The sequence below is a fragment of the Salmo salar genome, chromosome 27 (assembly GCF_965601325.2).
Source record: "Salmo salar chromosome 27, fSalSal1, whole genome shotgun sequence".
In the NCBI taxonomy this organism is placed as follows: domain Eukaryota; kingdom Metazoa; phylum Chordata; class Actinopteri; order Salmoniformes; family Salmonidae; genus Salmo; species Salmo salar.
This window is the reverse complement of record NC_138317.1, coordinates 4,270,001-4,289,552: the sequence shown is the minus strand read 5'-3', so window position 1 is coordinate 4,289,552 and position 19,552 is coordinate 4,270,001. Positions and strand designations below refer to the sequence as shown.

Here is a 19,552-nt window from a genome sequence, read left to right as displayed (position 1 = left end):
AAACAAGTGACCAATTTAGTGATTTTTGGTAGTCAAGTGGTTTTGGCGGCCAACAATGTATTCATATATAGCTGAATGATTTGGCTGTTTCTGTTGTAAAATTAAAGTAGACATTTAGACTACATTGTTTATCTTTTCTCCCAGCATATGTTCCTTGTTAGCAACATGGCATGTCTACAGTGTTGATGAGAGTAGACCTGCTTGCGTAACTCAAAGGGATAGAGGTGTAGAACTGAGCTGACCTCTTAAGCAATATCCTGTCATTTGTGAAAGCATTTTTAATTTGTGTGTTGGAATCTCTACAGACCTCCCTTCTCCTTCTCCTAGCTATTTATATCCCCCTGCTTCTGGAGCCTGCTAGCTCCTGGGACTGTGTGTGAGATGTGGAGCTTGGCTGGTGGTATGCATGGATGAAATATTCAGGGGACAGAAAGGCAGATTCCTCCTGGAGATGTTTCTCTTTCTTCCCTCAGCCTGTTTCTTTCCTTTCTCACTCCATTACATGTCACTCTAGGAGTAACTGTTCTCTATTCTTGACAGAAGTAGAATAAGCTCCTGATATCCGAGTTAGGTCATGTATGCATTTACCAAGTAATGGCTCATCCTGTTTGTATAATGCATTACAGGCTGTAATTTACTGCTACTAACAACCGGATTCTGTTCCACATTCGGTGACATTTTTGGTGACATTAGGTTGCAGTCTGTTACATGTCAGATGCATACGCATACTGTACATTGTTAGAGAAAGAAATAAAAAGAGGGAGAAGGAGGAGAAGACCGTTTTTGTTGCCCACTGACACTGGAGCACTTTCTTGCATTATACAATGGGCTCTTTTTTTCTTCCCTGAGTTACTGCAGGAGATATCAAAGGCACTAGGGCTCTTCTTTTTAACCTTTTAACGGAGGACACAACCCTGTCCACGTTCACTGCAACACATCAACTATATCAAAGCCTTGTCAAGGCATTGTGAGTCCGGGCAGCACTGTAGGAAGGAATCGGGCAGTGCACTCTCAGGGAAATTCTCTGAGGCATACCTCGACCCCCTGCGTGTTGCTGAACCATCAATACAGGGAAGGAAATGTAAACCAGTGCATGGAACAATGGAATTGGTTGTGTTCCCTGCCGGGTATTTACATATTCCTATTTAATGGGTCCTTCTGTCCTATGGCTCTGCTCTTATGGGTCCGTATCTACTCTCTAAATAATGAATGTGACTTTATGTAGTGCTTGGATTAGCAATGAAAATAAGACAATGCAAAGCAAAGCAAAAAATGGTGTCCTCTTCTAACTGTGGATGTGTCCAATGTTGTGACAATAAGGAGGGGATCGGTATGAGAAAATGGACACTGATCATTTGGGTTCTCCAGACTGTCAGGCAGAACACCCTTTAGTGATGTTATGACATCCATGTGCAGTATGTTCAATAGTTTATGAATATTTAGTTTATCCAGGAAGTCCCATTGAGGTAAGGAGTAGGACTGTTAGGGTGACTATATTACCGCCACACCTGCAGTCACCAGTCATGAAGGCAGTCTGATTCCAGGTGACCTGTTGGGGCTCGGGGGCAGTATTGAGAAATTTTGAAAAAAATATGTGCCCATTTTTAACTGCCTCCTACACCAACTCAGAAGCTAGGATATGCATATTATTAACACATTCGGATAGAAAACACTCTGAATTTTCTAAAACAGTTTGAATGGTGTCTGTAAGTATAACAAAACTCATATTGCAGGCAAAAACCTGTGAAAAATAGATCCCAAAAAAAATTGAATTTTGTGACTGTACTATTTAGTGTCATTGTTTTATAGATACCATAGTGAGAAAGGATTCATTTCGCAACACCTACGGCTTCCACTAGATGTCAACGATCTTTATAAAGTTGTTTGAAGCGTCTATGATAAACAGAGAGCAAATTAGAATGCAAGGAAGTTGACATGTCATCACTTCATTTTTTTGCGCCTGCGCATAAATCTGAGAAGCGTGAGTTTGTCATCATTGTTTATCTAGACATAGGATAGGTTGTGTGAAAATATTACTGATGTTTAACGTTAAAAATGGACCAAAAGATTAATGCTAAACAACGTTTGAACGAACGTAAATAGATTATTTACTAGGTTTTTTTAGCTTTTCGGCGTGATTTTACACCCCCCCACCACGTTTTGTGGGAGCATAATGAACGCTAAGTACTTGGTGTTATTTGAACATAAATTATGAACTTTGTCAAAAGAAACCACATTTGTTCCGGACCTGGGATTCCTGGCAGTGCCTTCTGATGGAGATAATCAAAGGTAAGGGGATATTTACAATGTTATTATCGATATTAGATGATGCTAACTGTATAGCATAGCTTATTGTTCTTAGCATAGCACCCCGTTTATTGCTAAATGTGATTTCCCAGTAAAGTTATTTTGAGATCTGGCCATTCGGTAGCAATTACGAGATGATAATATATTATTCTTTGAATGACAATATTATAATTTACCAATGTTTTCGAATAGTAATTTTGTTATGTTCACCAGAAGCATTTCAGAGAAGAAAAAAATCTGAATTTCACGCTACTGTAAAATGCTGTTTTTGGATATAAATATGAACTTGATGGAACAAAAAATGCATGTATTGTATAACATAATGTCCTAGGAGTGTCATCTGATGGAGATTGACAAAGGTTAGTGCATAATTCTAGCTGGTTTCTGCTTTTGGTGACGCCTGACCTTGAATTGAAAATGGATGTTTGTACTTTTGTGGCTATGTACTGTCCTAACATAATCTAACTTTATGCTTTTGCCGTAAAGCCTCTTTGAAAATCGAACAATGTGGTTAGATTAAGGAGATGTTTATCTTTTAAATTGTGTAAAATAGTTGATTGTTTGAGAAATTGAAATTATTAGATTTTTGATGTTTTGAATTTCCAGCCTTGTTAGCAATCCCGACTCGGGGTTCATTGCTAACCTGTAGCCCCAACAGGTTAAGTCGCTGTAATTAGGCTTCTCCAAGCTCTGATGCTGCTGAAGGTCATTAGTAGCCTATCAAACTGCCTGGTACTCAGCACTCTATTGTCCCTCTAATCACTCTGACATCAATGCAAATGTAATTAAAAAATCGAATCAAACACTTCATGAGAGCCCATGAGCTCATGTTGTGCAACATTTCTATAGGCTGTGCAATTGAGGGAGAAAACAGAGTGATGGCCTCTATTGAAAAGATGAGGATCCCATCAGCTTTCTATAGGCTAGGTCTACTATATTTATTTCTCAACTTTCCTAATATTAAGCACATTGCTTCTCTTTACAACAGGAGTATAGCCTACCTGGCTGGCATGAAAATGAACCACGGAAAAAACATCCTCCATTCTCTATTTAAGTGCATAGATGACATGTATTTTGTTTCCCATGACCCTGTTTTGAAACAGGTGCATGATAATGGTCAATTCTAAATCAGAACTAATTTCACCCATATATTATATAGTATATGTAAAGACAACACTAAATTAAGAATAGTCTGATGGGTGACAATATTAGTTTATCACTTGTGAATGATGTATTATCACTTGTTAATGATGCCCAGCTTGTGCAGTAAGCAAAGAAACAGCTTGCCTTTTTTTGCGACATTTTCAAATCCTAGTCGCACACCTCATGTAGCCTAGCCCATAGACCTACAGTTGAAGTCGGAAGTTTACATACACCTTAGCCAAATACATTTATACTCAGTTTTTCACAATTCCTGACATTTAATCCTTGTACAAATTCCCTGTCTTCGGTCAGTTAGGATCACCACTTTATTTAAAAAATGTGAAATGTCAGAATAATAGTTGAGAGAATTATTTATTTAAGCTTTTATTTCTTTCATCACATTCCCAGTGGGTCAGAAGTTTACATACACTCAATTAGTATTTGGTAGCATTGCCTTTAAATTGTTTAACTTGGGTCAAATGTTTTTGGTAGCCTTCCACAAACTTCCCACAATAAGTTGGGTGAATTTTGGCCCATTCCTCCTGACAGAGCTGGTGTAACTGAGTCAGGTTTGTAGGCCTCCTTGCTCGCACACGCTTTCTCAGTTCTGCCCACAAATTTTCTATGGGATTGAGGTCAGGGCTTTGTGATTGCCACTCCAATACCTTGACTTTGTTGCCCTTAAGCCATTTTGCCACAACTTTGGAAGTATGCTTGTTGTTATTGTCCATTCAGAAGACCCATTTGCGACCAAGCTTTAACTTCCTGACTGATGTCTTGCGATGTTGCTTCAATATATCAACATAATTGTCCTTCCTCATGATGCCATCTATTTTGTGAAGTGCACAAGTCCCTCCTGCAGCAAAGCACCCCCACAACATGATGCTGCCACCCCCGTGCTTCACGGTTGGGATGGTGTTCTTCATCTTGCAAGCATCCCCCTTTCTCCTCGAAACATAACGATGGTCATTATGGCCAAACAGTTCTAATTTGTTTCATCAGACCAGAGGGAATTTCTCCACAAAGTACCATCTTTGTCCCCATGTGCAGTTGCAAACCATAGTCTGGCTTTTTTCTGGCGGTTTTGGAGCAGTGGCTTCTTCCTTGCTGAGCGGCCTTTCGGGTTATGTCAATATAGGACTTGTTTTACTGTGGATATAGATACTTTTGTACCTGTTTCCTCCAGCATCTTCACAAGGTCCTTTGCTGTTGTTCTGGGATTGATTTGCACTTTTCGCATCAAAGTACGTTCATCTATAGGAGACAGAACGCGTCTCCTTTCTGAGCGGTATGACAGCTGCGTGGTCCCATGGTGTTTCTACTTGCGTACTGTTGTTTATACAGATTAACGTGGTACCTTCAGGCGTTTGGAAATTGCTCCCAAGGATGAACCAGACTTGTGGAGGTCTACAATTTGTTTTCTGAGGTCTTGGCTAATTTCTTTTGATTTTCCCATGATGTCAAGTAAAGAGGCACTGGGTTTGAAGGTAGGCCTTGAAATACATCCACAGGTACACCTCCAATTGACTCAAATGATGTCAATTAGCCTATCAGAAGCTTCTAAAGCCATAACATCATTTTATGGAATTTTCCAAGCTGTTTAAAGGCACAGTCAACTTAGTGTATGTAAACTTCTGACCCACTGAAATTGTGATACAGTGAAATATAAGGGAAATAATCTGTCTGTAAAACATTGTTGGAAAAATGACTTGTGTCATGCACAAAGTAGATGTCCTAACCGAATTGCCAAAACTATAGTTTGTTAACAAGAAATTTGTGGAGTGGTTGAAAATCGAGTTTTAATGACTCCAACCTAAGTGTATGTAAACTTCCGACTTCAACTGTGTGTGTGTATATATACTGCTCAAAAAAATAAAGGGAACACTTAAACAACACAATATAACTCCAAGTCAATCACACTTCTGTGAAATCAAACTGTCCACTTAGGAAGCAACACTGATTGACAATAAATTTCACATGCTGTTGTGCAAATGGAATAGACATCAGGTGGAAATTATAGGCAATAACCAAGACACCCCCAATAAAGGAGTGGTTCTGCAGGTGGAGCCCACAGACCACTTCTCAGTTCCTATGCTTCCTGGCTGATGTTGTGGTCACTTTTGAATGCTGGCGGTGCTTTCACTCTCATGAGACGGAGTCTACAACCCACACAAGTGGCTCAGGTAGTGCAGCTCATCCAGGATGGCACATCAATGCGAGCTGTGGCAAGAAGGTTTGCTGTGTCTGTCAGCGTAGTGTCCAGAGCATGGAGGCGCTACCAGGAGACAGGCCAGTACATCAGGAGACGTGGAGGAGGCCGTAGGAGGGCAACAACCCAGCAGCAGGACCGCTACCTCCGCCTTTGTGCAAGGAGGAGCAGGAGGAGCACTGCCAAAGCCCTGCAAAATGACCTCCAGCAGGCCACAAATGTGCATGTGTTTGCTCAAACGGTCAGAAACAGACTCCATGAGGGTGGTATGAGGGCCCGACGTCCACAGGTGGGGGTTGTGCTTACAGCCCAACACCGTGCAGGACATTTGACATTTGCCAGCGAACACCAAGATTGGCAAATTCGCCACTGGCGCCCTGTGCTCTTCACAGATGAAAGCAGGTTCACACTGAGCACGTGACAGACGTGACAGAGCCTGGAGACGCCGTGGAGAACGTTCTGCTGCCTGCAACATCCTCCAGCATGACCGGTTTGGCGGTGGGTCAGTCATGGTGTGGGGTGGCATTTCTTTGGGGGGCCGCATAGAGGTAGCCTGATTGCCATTAGGTACCGAGATGAGATCCTCAGACCCCTTGTGAGACCATATGCTGGTGCGGTTGGCCCTGGGTTCCTCCTAATGCAAGACAATGCTAGACCTCATGTGGCTGGAGTGTGTCAGCAGTTCCTGCAAGAGGAAGGCATTGATGTTATGGACTGGCCCGCCCGTTCCCCAGACCTGAATCCAATTGAGCACATCTGGGACATCATGTCTCGCTCCATCCACCAACACCATGTTGCACCACAGACTGTCCAGGAGTTGGCGGATGCTTTAGTCCTGGTCTGGGAGGAGATCCCTCAGGAGACCATCCGCCACCTCATCAGGAGCATGCCCAGGCGTTGTAGGGAGGTCATACAGGCACGTGGAGGCCACACACACTACTGAGCCTCATTTTGACTTGTTTTAAGGACATTACATCAAAGTTGGATCAGCCTGTAGTGTGGTTTTCCACTTTAATTTTGAGTGTGACTCCAAATCCAGACCTCCATGGGTTGATAAATTGGATTTCCATTTATTATTTTTGTGTGATTTTGTTGTCAGCACATTCAACTATGTAAAGAAAAAAGTATTTAATAAGATTATTTCTTTCATTCAGATCTAGGATGTGTTGTTTAAGTGTTCCCTTTATTTTTTTGAGCAGTGTATATCTTCTTGATTCCTTTCTCGAGCGCACAGATGGGATGCAGTTTATTGAAATGTGTTTCGTTGTGGAAACATGTTACTATCGATGTTCCCGAACAGATTTCACTTGGTTTCCCAAATTAAGCACTGGGTAGCTGCAGGAACAAGGTTGGAGAGCCCATGGCATACAGAGTTTTGGTGGAATATCACCTGTCGGGTAGCGAGAGCATACTCCTCAAACAGTGGTTGATGATTGGCGTGAAATAAGTGTTCTTGTATTTATTTCTCAGCTGCTCATATTAAACACAGCTCCGCTATAAGACCGAAGTAGCCTACAAAACTGACCAGCGGGAAAGCTCGCGGCCTCCATTCCCTATTCAAGTGCATACAGATGACATTAATTTTTTCCCCTGAAACAAATTGTACATATTAGTAAAGACAAGATTAAATTGAGAATAGTCTGATGGGTGAAAATCACTTGATGAGAGAGCTGAGGCAAGGAAAAGAGCGCAAGCTTTTATTTTGCTTCTTTATCAAATCATCAATAGCCTATTGTCGCACCTTGCAGCCCATATCCGTTTTGATTTCCAAGACATTCTAAGGTTTGTATCATTCACAACTAAAGTTGCCAAATAACTCTAAATCTAGCATATATAGGACCTGTTTCAAGCAGGGGCGTAGCCAGAATTATTTTGTGGGGATAGGTCTAGAAAAATTTGGATAGGCATTTTTTTTCTACTTGTTTATTACATTTATTTTGCAATGTGCACCATATATTATTTCGTAATACAATCGTTTTATACTAGTGCATAGTACTTGGTGCAACCTCGTTACATATACAAATAATGACCTATCCCAGCATATTAAAATAAGACAGTAACTTTAGATCAGTTGCCAACAATGTAAAACTCATCTTCAGGCGCACTTTAATCTCGATGGGCTAACAAGCCTATATTTGATGTTACTATTTACACCACGGCGGACAGTAGTACTATAAAAAGGTACCTTACCTTTTAGTAGACGTATCATAAGGCATGACCTACATCCCAAGGAACAGACAGCGAGGCTTTGAGTTGAATATGGTGGTGATTTATCATAATCCAATGTATCTGTCAGTTCACGCTCAAAAGACGGCAAACTGAAGTGGTTCAGCCGGACGCTTGTCATAGATGTGCGAAGATGATTTTTTTTATCCTTGTTGTTGAGAAAAGTCTCTCCACACTGCATGATGTCATTGGAAGTGTGACAATGATCCTTAACAGAGAGTTTATATTAGGGATAATATCATCAGGGCAGCTGTCAAGTACACTCACTATGGAGGAAAAGTCACACTTTCCCATGTTCATTTTGCGACTCAACTGCTGAATAAAAACAGTGAATTCAGCATCCTCAATTGATATTGTATAATGATCGCATGTGATCTTCAGCTGCTCTTTAAGGCCGCAGGTTTGGGATTCTTTGGAAAAGGAGGCTGCCGCTTGCATGATCCCATATGTGTCTTCTTGAAATCTTGAGTTCAACTCAGTAATCTGTCTGTCTAGAATATTGTTTCAATGTTGCCTCAGGTCACTGTCATTCTTAATGCTGGATGTTTTCCCTAATGAAGTTGTGACTACACTGTCTGCCAATTTTACAGGCAGTTTTCACTGCCGTGATGCACTCACATCCCAATTACTAATATCATGCTTAATCATCATCTCTTCAGTTAGCTTGAGAACTTTATTCTCCCCCTGAGTTCTCTGAACGTAGAAATGCTGCTTTTGAGGATTTCAATTAAACCAATACAGTCCGTCACAGATAATGTAGAGCTTTGTAATCCCTTCGTAGCAAAATCACAAGTGTCAAACAATTTACTAAACGTGACTTAACAGGAATACAAACGTATTGTTCTGGATTTGTTGTAAGAGGGCATCGGCTTCTAATTTGGTTTGTCCACAAGCCTCTGAAAACTCTGCAAGAACCTCTAAAATGACATCTAGCAGTAACAGCACTTTACTCACAGACCCTGATTTGAACTCCAACGGTCATCCGTGGATCTTTCTAGCTCGATACATGGTCTATCGGGATGCAACTCTTTCTGTACTTCTATGAATCCAGCATGTCTGTGGGATCCACTCATAAATGTGTGTAGCTGGTTTACTGTCTCAAAAAAAGTACTGACCCGACACTTTTGCCGCGGTGCACGGAACCAAATTCAAACGGTGGGAGTTGCAATGCACATATACCGCTTGCTTAAATGTTTTGCTTTAGTAGGACATGTACCCCTCTGTTTCCTGACATGACTGAAGCGCCATCGAAAAAAAAACCACAGGGTTTGCAACACTTCAAGTATTTTCCAAGAAATTCCTTGTGCAGACAAATCAGCGGTTTCCATTAACCCAACAGCTCTTTCTTTAATCATTCCAGCATGAATGTATCGGATAAATACAGCAATAAGTTCTCGTTTAGATTGATCTTTACAGTGGGGGAAAAAAGTATTTCATCCCCTGCTGATTTTGTACGTTTGCCCACTTACAAAGAAATGATCAGTCTATAATTTTAATGGTAGGTTTATTTGAACAGTGAGAGACAGAATAACAACAAAAAAATCCAGAAAAACGCATGTCAAAAATGTTATAAAATGATTTGCATTTTAATGAGGGAAATAAGTATTTGACCCCTCTGCAAAACATGACTTAGTACTTGGTGGCAAAACCCTTGTTGGCAATCATAGAGGTCAGACGTTTCTTGTAGTTGGCCACCAGGTTTGCACACATCTCAGGAGGGATTTTGTCCCACTCCTCTTTGCAGATCTTCTCCAAGTCATTAAGGTTTCGAGGCTGACGTTTGACAACTCGAACCTTCAGCTCCCTCCACAGATTTTCTATGGGATTAAGGTCTGGAGACTGGCTAGGCCACTCCAGGACCTTAATGTGCTTCTTCTTGAGCCACTCCTTTGTTGCCTTGGCCGTGTGTTTTGGGTCATTGTCATGCTGGAATACCCATCCACGACCCATTTTCAATGCCCTGGCTGAGGGAAGGAGGTTCTCACCCAAGATTTGACAGTACATGGCCCTGTCAAATGATGCGGTGAAGTTGTCCTGTCCCCTTAGCAGAAAAACACCCCCAAAGCATAATGTTTCCACCTCCATGTTTGACGGTGGAGATGGTGTTCTTGGGGTCATAGGCAGCATTCCTCCTCCTCCAAACACGGCGAGTTGAGTTGATGCCAAAGAGCTCCATTTTGGTCTCATCTGACCACAACACTTTCACCAGTTGTCCTCTGAATCATTCAGATGTTCATTGGCAAACTTCAGACGGGCATGTATATGTATTCTTGAGCAGGGGGACCTTGCGGGCACTGCAGGATTTCAGTCCTTCACGGCGTAGTGCGTTACCAATTGTTTTCTTGGTGACTATGGTCCCAGCTGCCTTGAGAACATTGGCAAGATCCTCCCTTGTAGTTCTGGGCTGATTCCTCACCGATCTCATGATCATTGCAACCCCACGAGGTGAGATCTTGCATGGAGCCCCAGGCCGAGGGATATTGACAGTTCTTTTGTGTTTCTTCCATTTGCGAATAATCGCACCAACTGTTGTCACCTTCTCACCAAGCTGCTCGGCGATGGTCTTGTAGCCCATTCCAGCCTTGTGTAGGTCTACAATCTTGTCCCTGACATCCTTGGAGAGCTCTTTAGTCTTGGCCATGGTGGAGAGTTTGGAATCTGATTGATTGATTGCTTCTGTGGACAGGTGTCTTTTTTACAGGTAACAAGCTGCGGTTAGGAGCGTGCTCCTAATCTCAGCTCGTTACCTGTATAAAAGACAACTGGGAGCCAGAAATCTTTCTGATTGAGAGGGGGTCAAGTACTAATACATTAAAATGCAAATCAATTTCTAACATTTTTGACATGTGTTTTTCTGGATATTTTTGTTGTTATTCTGTCTCACTGTTCAAATAAACCTACCATTAAAATTATAGACTGATCCTTTCTTTATCAGTGGGCAAACGTACAAAATCAGCAGGGGATCAAATACTTTTTTCCCCCCACTGTATATTCATCTGCTAGCATGGCAAAATACGTGGAAGGCGCAGAATGAACTTTCATCTTTTATCCTGCACAGTAACAATGATGCTGCACACTCCAGCAACTCGATCTGAATTTCGGGGCTCATAAGCATGGCATAACGAGGTAGCTCATTAACCTTTTGGGGCTAGGGGGCAGTATTTTCACGGCTGGATAAAAAAACGTACCCGATTTAATCTGGTTACTAATCCTACCCAGTAACTAGAATATGCATATACTTATTATATATGGATAGAAAACACCCTAAAGTTTCTAAAACTGTTTGAATGGTGTCTGTGAGTATAACAGAACTCATTTGGCAGGCAAAACCCTGAGACATTTTCTGACAGGAAGTGGATACCTGATGTGTTGAATTACCTTTAAGCCAATGCCATTGAAACACACAGGGGCTGATTAATGTTTTGGCACTTCCTATTGCTTCCACTAGATGTCACCAGCCTTTACAAAGTGTTTTGAATCTTCTACTATGAGATCTGACCGAACAAGAGCCTTGGAACGGTGATGGCCGATTAGACTCTGGCGCGCGAGGTCATGTTGGGTACCCTCGTTCCAAAACGTTTTAAAAGAGAATGCATTCGTCCACCTTGAATATTATTCATGTTCTGGTTAAAAAAGGCACTAATGATTTATGCTATACAACGTTTGACATGTTTGAACGAACGTAAATATATTTTTTCCCCTCGTTCATGAAGTGAAGTCCGGCGGGCTTAGATCATGTGCTAACAACACGGAGCTTTTTGGACATAAATGATGAGCTTTTTTGAACAAAACTACATTCGTTATGGACCTGGGATTCCTGGAAGTGACATCTGATGAAGAGAATCAAAGGTAATGGATTATTTACATAGTATTTTCGATTTTAGATCTCTCCAACATGGCCGTTTGTCTGTATCGCAAAGCGTATTTTTCTGGGCGCAGTGCTCAGATTATTGCAAAGTGTGATTTCCCAGTAAGGTTATTTTTAAATCTGGCAAGTCGATTGCATTCAAGAGATGTAAATCTATAATTCTTTAAATGACAATATAATATTTTACCAATGTTTTCTAATTTTAATTATTTAATTTGTGGTGCTGACTTGACTGCCGGTTATTGAAGGGAAACGATTTCCTGAACATCAACGCCATAGTAAAACGCTGTTTTTGGATATAAATATGAACTTGATAGAACTAAAAATGCATGCATTGTCTAACATAATGTCCTAGGAGTGTCATCTGATGGAGATTGTAAAAGGTTAGTGCATCATTTTAGCTGGTTTTATGGTTTTGGTGACGCCTGTCTTTGAATTGACAAAACATTACACACAGCTATTGTCAATGTACTCTCCTAACATAATCTAACTTTATGCTTTCGCCGTAAAACCTTTTTGAAATCTGACAACGTGGTTAGATTAAGGAGATGTTTATCTTTCTTAGGGTGTAAGATAGTTGTATGTTTGAAAAATTTGAATTTTGACATTTATTTGGTTTCAAATTTGCCGCTCTTGAAATGCACCTGCTGTTGATAGGGTGCACCACGGGTGGCACGCTAGCGTCCCACATAGCCCCAAGAGGTTTTAAGCCTGTTTTGTATTTCTGAGTCATACTTTGAGTTGAAATTTAAGATTTCTAAAAAGTTACCTTTGTTGATTGCCTCTTCGGTTTCTCTATGCCCTCTGAGTGGAATATCCTGCTTTGCACACATTAGAACAATATCTATGACCACTTTAACATGTGCACAGTTTCTTTCTATGAAATCCATGATTGCATCACCATGTATTTGGTTCAACACAGTCCCATGACTTCTAGGCCCGTGGGTCGCCTTGTAGGATTCACATTTTGCAAGGGCACTAGCATGTCATTTGCTATTCTTCTTGCCGCAAGCATTTCTTGTGAGTTTCCAGTTATTAAATCCATCTCATACAAATCTAAATTTGACATTTGGCCCAGGAAAGTGCCTACAAAACTTACAATAAATAGCATATTTTGCTTTACTATACTCAATCCACACAAACTGGTCATACCACCTTGAAGAGAAGCAGCGTGATTTGCCATACTTGAAGGGAACTTTGCTAGTTTTGGTTGACAGGCTGGTTCATTAACGGCAGACAAATCTGTCGGTGGACCTACTGCAGGTTTACCCCCGCCCGCGGCACCAAGAACGAGAGGAGACGGTTGGGTAGGCAAGCATGCCTGACTCAACATGGCATTGGCGGTTGTGATTGCGGTTGTTTCTATCCTGGCGCCACCTGTTAATGTCTCATTCTGGAAGCTATCGGTAGATTGATCCAAATTATTTTCTGGCACACACTCTTTTTTTTTCCTCCAGACGTCTTTTTTTTTTTTTTTTAAACCTAGCGATCGACATTTGGTTTGCCATTGCTAGAACTACTAAATGACCTTAGCTGGTGAGTCAGTTCCAGGAAGCTAGCGTGGTAGAGCTTGATGGCTTATGCCCTACAAAGGTTATCCACGTGACGTTATTCAGGTAAACCACCGTATGATTTTTTAAAAAATGAACCAATAGTCGAAAGCAAACTTGATTGTCGCGGACTATTTCTTTGTTACATTATATTAAAATTACCCATAGAAAATACATTTCACATGCATTTCTTTTAAAAGTATAATAAAATAAATACAAAAAAAATGAATATTGAATTATAATAGTAATAATAACTTGGGGTAGGCCTGAGATCAAACTCAGGCCTACCCGTGGCTACGCCGCCGGTTTCAAGTGATCACGTTTATGCTCAATATAGCCATGTCATATGCGCACCGTAATGGAAAAAAAATCCTTTCCATTTTTTTCCAGCTAAGTTCAATTCTATTCTTCTTATAAAATAATGGCATGGGACTTATAAGCATAGCTCGTCAGTTAAATGAACAAGCCAACAGCCTATGGCATGGAGAATAGCCAGATAACATACAATAGGACAACTCGTATATATGTGATGGTGTATATTAAATTGATATATTATACTTTTTTAGCGGCTTGTGTGTGTGTGGAGGCCTGGAGATGCTAAAAGTGTTTATGTTAATTAATGGTCAATTACCGTGAGACCTGTCAGTCTTTTGCATGACAATAACCTGCTGACAAAATTTCATGACCACAACAGCCCAACTCAGGAGACCTCATTTACCAGGGAGACGTTGTCACTGTTATGTCAGACCAGGTTAACCTAAGTGTTTCTCTGTTGTTTCAGCAGCACCCAGCAGGGTTGGAGGCCATCAGCCCCAGTGAAGAGGTGACTGACATGGAGGACAATGAGGAAGAGGACCTGGGAGTGCTGGACGACCAGCGGAGCATCATCCTGCACCTCCTCTCCCAGCTCAAACTGGGCATGGACCTCACCCGGGTAAGACGGCTGACGCTCTCTGCTCTCCATGTCTTTTCCTTGGAATGTTAGAGCTGGTATGGCCAACACAATGTTTACTGGTTCACTGACTGAATAGGAATGTCTTGATTCCTGTTTTAGGTAGTACAGATTACAGTTATGTACTGGTATGTCCATTTCACTAGCCTGTTCAGTTGAACATGATCATCAATGGCATCAAAACAGTCATGGAATGACAATGAAAAAGCTTTTAGTTCAAATTATGACAAGTGCTCCTCTTTATTACTGTTCACTATCAGTACTCTAGTGAAGTGTCTCCCTCACGTAGTTTCACGGTCGCCTCCCGCCCTGTTTACCAGGTGGTGCTGCCCACGTTCATCCTGGAGAAGCGCTCCTTGCTGGAGATGTATGCTAATTTCATGGCCCACCCGGACATGTTCCTGTCCATCACGGCTGGTGCCACGGCGGAGGACCGCATCGTATGCTTCGTCGAGTACTACCTTACCGCCTTCCACGAGGGCCGCAAAGGAGCTGTGGCCAAGAAGCCCTATAACCCGGCACTGGGCGAGACGTTCCACTGTTCCTGGGAGGTGCCTCGGGACAGAGTGAGGCCCCTCAGGTCTCAGGGCCCCAGGGAACCAGCCTCCAGGGGCCCCAACAACACCCAACAGCAGGACGGTCCGTCGGGGACCGACTGTTACCGCGTTCGCTTCATGGCCGAGCAGGTGTCCCACCACCCACCTGTCTCAGGGTTCTACTGCGAGTGCCCAGAGAGGAGGATGTGTGTCAATGCCCACGTGTGGACGAGAAGCAAGTTCATGGGCATGTCCATTGGTGTGTCCATGATAGGGGAAGGTGAGTGAAAGAATGCGCTTCCGGTTCGTTGAGGCTCAGCTAAAAGCTGACACCATAAGTATATGACTGAGTTCAAATCATATACTTTTCTTAAGCTTATGCTCATGTTTTGGAATATACATGGAGATACAGTTGGTGGCAGTTTGAATGGCATTAGCAACGCGCATGTGTTTGAGGGGTATTTCCTGTGTTTGAGGGGTGCAAAAGTCTTGTCACTTAAATATCGCTGGTTTGATTTCTTTCACTTTACTTTCATACTCTTGCTTGTGCCTGTCGTTTTTTCCCCCCATTTAACGTTCCTACCACAGAAATGTTTGTAATGACCTGTCAAACACACCCATGAAATGGTCTCAATGGAATACATTGTCTTTCCGTTGCAGCTATGAGAACGCTAAAGTTTAGTCTGGGATTACACGCATCGTCGCCACACTTACATCACAAGAAAGAGAAGACAGACAACTTTATTTTGATGGATGTCATTTTTTTGTGGAATTGAAAAAAGTCATTTATTTTACAAATTAGATGCGCTAAACTGAAAAAAAACTTCTCAAAATAAAGACTCGGATTATAGTAATATTATTCCTCATTTCGCAAACAATGTAAAGTACTCCTGTCCATACATAATCTAGAGACGAGCGTGTTGATTTTTATTCCGCGGGTATCCTGCACTTGTTGAATTATGCAACAGAAGGTGACAACAGTAATTAACGAGGCAGTCTAGACAGAGCAGGTGAGTGCAGGAAGGCCTAGACAGAGCAGGTGAGTGCAGGAAGGCCTAGACAGAGCAGGTGAGTGCAGGAAGGCCTAGACAGAGCAGGTGAGTGCAGGAAGGCCTAGACAGAGCAGGTGAGTGCAGGAAGGCCTAGACAGAGCAGGTGAGTGCAGGAAGGCCTAGACAGAGCAGGTGAGTGCAGGAAGGCCTAGACAGAGCAGGTGAGTGCAGGAAGGCCTAGACAGAGCAGGTGAGTGCAGGCAGGCCTAGACAGAGCAGGTGAGTGCAGGAAGGCCTAGACAGAGCAGGTGAGTGCAGGAAGGCCTAGACAGAGCAGGTGAGTGCAGGAAGGCCTAGACAGAGCAGGTGAGTGCAGGAAGGCCTAGACAGAGCAGGTGAGTGCAGGAAGGCCTAGACAGAGCAGGAAGGCCTGCGTGAGTCATAATGCCTGGCGAGTCATACCACAGGATTTGTGCATTCACTTTGGGATTGCTTTTGAAGCACAATGGTGACCCTCACATTTAGAGGCCTGTGTGGTTTGGCATCTTTGAGTAATGTGCCTAATAATTTTTTTAAGCGGACGATATTTTGTGCTGCATTGATTGGTGTTGATTTAAGATGATGTCTGATGTCGAGGTAAGCATGTGTCAATCTGCTCCTGCTGTGATTTGCGGTGACGGTGGGATGTCATGGACAGCACAGTGGGATGTCATGGACAGCACAGTGGGATGTCATGGACAGCACGGTGGGTTGTCATGGACAGCACGGTGGGTCAAATGTGGGGGTTTAGCTAAAAAGAAGATCAATTGTGTCTGTACTGACGCTATTATGAATGCTAGATTGTTATGCCTTTATGCTCTCGACCAAAGACACTATTCATTCAGTGACATTGGACATATAGTACAGTACATTGCATACACAGTATGAAGAGGTGGACAAGGTAAGACCAAAGGGTCGAGGAGAGGGCTCGATTGCGAAGGAAATGTTTCCCACTTGAAATATAGCCAAACGAGTATATGCCAGCCAGTCATGTGATGACCTTCCACATGATTTCTCTCCTGACTCAATTAGGGTGTTTTCACATATAGTCACTTACAGATCTCATTCCTCGTTAAAGTGAACTCTGGGGTAAAATAAAGCAAAACAGTTCTCGTTGTGTTCACACTGCCCTTGCCTTTGAATGAGGACTCAACTCTTTTTGCCAGTTCACTTCACCTATTTTGTAGGCTGAGTCCTCTTTGCATTTACATTGCTCTGTTTAGAATGGAACCAAGATCTTTTCCCAACATTCACTCAATGCACTCTGGGTTTTTACAAAGTGCAGGACAAGCCATTCCATCAGAATGTGTTATCGGACAGCTAGATATATCTACTTACATTTTGGAAGTTAATAGATTGCATTTAGTTAAAAGATGAGACATAATCATTGTAATCAGAAGATACTATTAACATGTAAATATTGGTAACAGAATAAATAGCAGAAGAATACCTTCAGATTAAATAATGCTGTAATCGGAAATTGTACACCCAATGTAGGCTACCGTCCCTTTAAGAGCTGGAATGGATTTTGTATGCCATGTTGCGATTCTCACCAAATATGTTGTCGTCTTTTCACCCTATTCAACCCCCACAATCGAATAAACAGCTTATGAATTTCTGTGCATCCTTGACAATCAATAGGCCTAACCAAAAACAGCCCTTTGTTTGGGGCGATCCTGCACAAATGTCGTCTTCTGTCTATTTTGGCCCTAATGTCAGAGGGTTTATTGCAGTAGTCTAATGGGTGGTGCAGGAATAATGACAAGCAAACCTGGGGAGCTTTGAGTTCACATTGCCTTGAAAAAGGGAACTGAACTCAGACCACCTCTTGAGATGGTCTCGGTTTGGTTCGCTTTGGGGGCTCTTTTGAGGGGTCTGAGTTCCTTTGCAGTATTCAAACTGCACAAAAAATTAAGCGAACCAATTTGAGTTCACAAAAATTGGCTTAAAGGGACCAAGTGTGAAAACACCCTTATACTAGTTAGCAATAATATGTATTTTATTGTATTTATTTAACCCTTAATTTACCAGGTAAGTTGACAGAGAACACGTTCTCATTTACGGCAACGACCTGGGGAATAGTTACAGGGGAGAGGAGGGGGATGAATGAGCCAATTGTAAACTGGGGATGATTAGGTGACCGTGATGGTATGAGGGCCAGATTGGGAATTTAGCCAGGACACCAGTGTTAACACCTCTACTCTTATGATAAGTACCATGGAATCTATGGAGACCACAGAGAGTCAGGACACCAGGGTTAACACCGCTACTCTGACCACAGAGAGTCAGGACATCAGGGTTAACACCCCTACTCTTATGATAAGTACCATGGGATCTATAGTGACCACAGAGAGTCAGGACACCGGGGTTGACCTGTTGGGGCTCGGGGGCAGTATTGAGAAATTTTGAAAAAAATATGTGCCCATTTTTAACTGCCTCCTACACCAACTCAGAAGCTAGGATATGCATATTATTAACACATTCGGGTAGAAAACACTCTGAATTTTCTAAAACAGTTTGAATGGTGTCTGTAAGTATAACAAAACTCATATTGCAGGCAAAAACCTGTGAAAAATAGATTAAAAAAATGTGAATTTTGTGACTGTACTATTTAGTGTCATTGTTTTATAGATACCATAGTGAGAAAGGATTCATTTCGCAACACCTACGGCTTCCACTAGATGTCAACGATCTTTATAAAGTTGTTTGAAGCGTCTATGATAAACAGAGAGCAAATTAGAATGCAAGGAAGTTGACATGTCGTCACTTCATTTTTTGCGCCTGCGCATAAATCTGAGAAGCGTGAGTTTGTCATCATTTTTTATCTAGACATAGGATAGGTTGTGTGAAAATATTACTGATGTTTAACGTTAAAAATGGACCAAAAGATTAATGCTTAACAACGTTTGAACGAACGTAAATAGATTATTTACTAGGTTTTTTTAGCTTTTCGGCGTGATTTTACAACCCCCCCCACCACGTTTTGTGGGAGCATAATGAACGCTAACTACTTGGTGTTATTTGGACATAAATTATGAACTTTGTCAAAAGAAACCACATTTGTTCCGGACCTGGGATTCCTGGCAGTGCCTTCTGATGGAGATAATCAAAGGTAAGGGGATATTTACAATGTTATTATCGATATTAGATGATGCTAACTGTATAGCATAGCTTATTGTTCTTAGCATAGCACCCCGTTTATTGCAAAATGTGATTTCCCAGTAAAGTTATTTTGAGATCTGGCCATTCGGTAGCAATTACGAGATGATAATATATTATTCTTTGAATGACAATATTATAATTTACCAATGTTTTCGAATAGTAATTTTGTTATGTTCACCGGAAGCATTTCAGAGAAGAAAAAAATCTGAATTTCACGCTACTGTAAAATGCTGTTTTTGGATATAAATATGAACTTGATGGAACAAAAAATGCATGTATTGTATAACATAATGTCCTAGGAGTGTCATCTGATGGAGATTGACAAAGGTTAGTGCATAATTCTAGCTGGTTTCTGCTTTTGGTGACGCCTGACCTTGAATTGAAAATGGATGTTTGTACTTTTGTGGCTATGTACTGTCCTAACATAATCTAACTTTATGATTTTGCCGTAAAGCCTCTTTGAAAATCGAACAATGTGGTTAGATTAAGGAGATGTTTATCTTTTAAATTGTGTAAAATAGTTGATTGTTTGAGAAATTGAAATTATTAGATTTTTGATGTTTTGAAT

The 19,552-nt window shown here is 41.6% G+C and overlaps 1 protein-coding gene across 2 annotated transcripts in view; it reads left to right on the top strand.

Moving 5' to 3' along the window:
* LOC106588203 (oxysterol-binding protein-related protein 10) overlaps positions 1–19,552 on the top strand; it is a 159,175-nt gene that overhangs the window by 123,698 nt on the left and 15,925 nt on the right. Inside the window, exons 8-9 of one of the 2 annotated variants that reach the window (XM_014176964.3) lie at positions 14,088–14,237; positions 14,576–15,071. In XM_014176964.3, the coding sequence (XP_014032439.1) occupies positions 14,088–14,237; positions 14,576–15,071 (646 nt within the window). Of the gene's footprint in view, positions 1–14,084; positions 14,238–14,575; positions 15,072–19,552 lie in introns of both variants that reach the window. The other variant, XM_014176963.3, reaches the window with a different exon arrangement.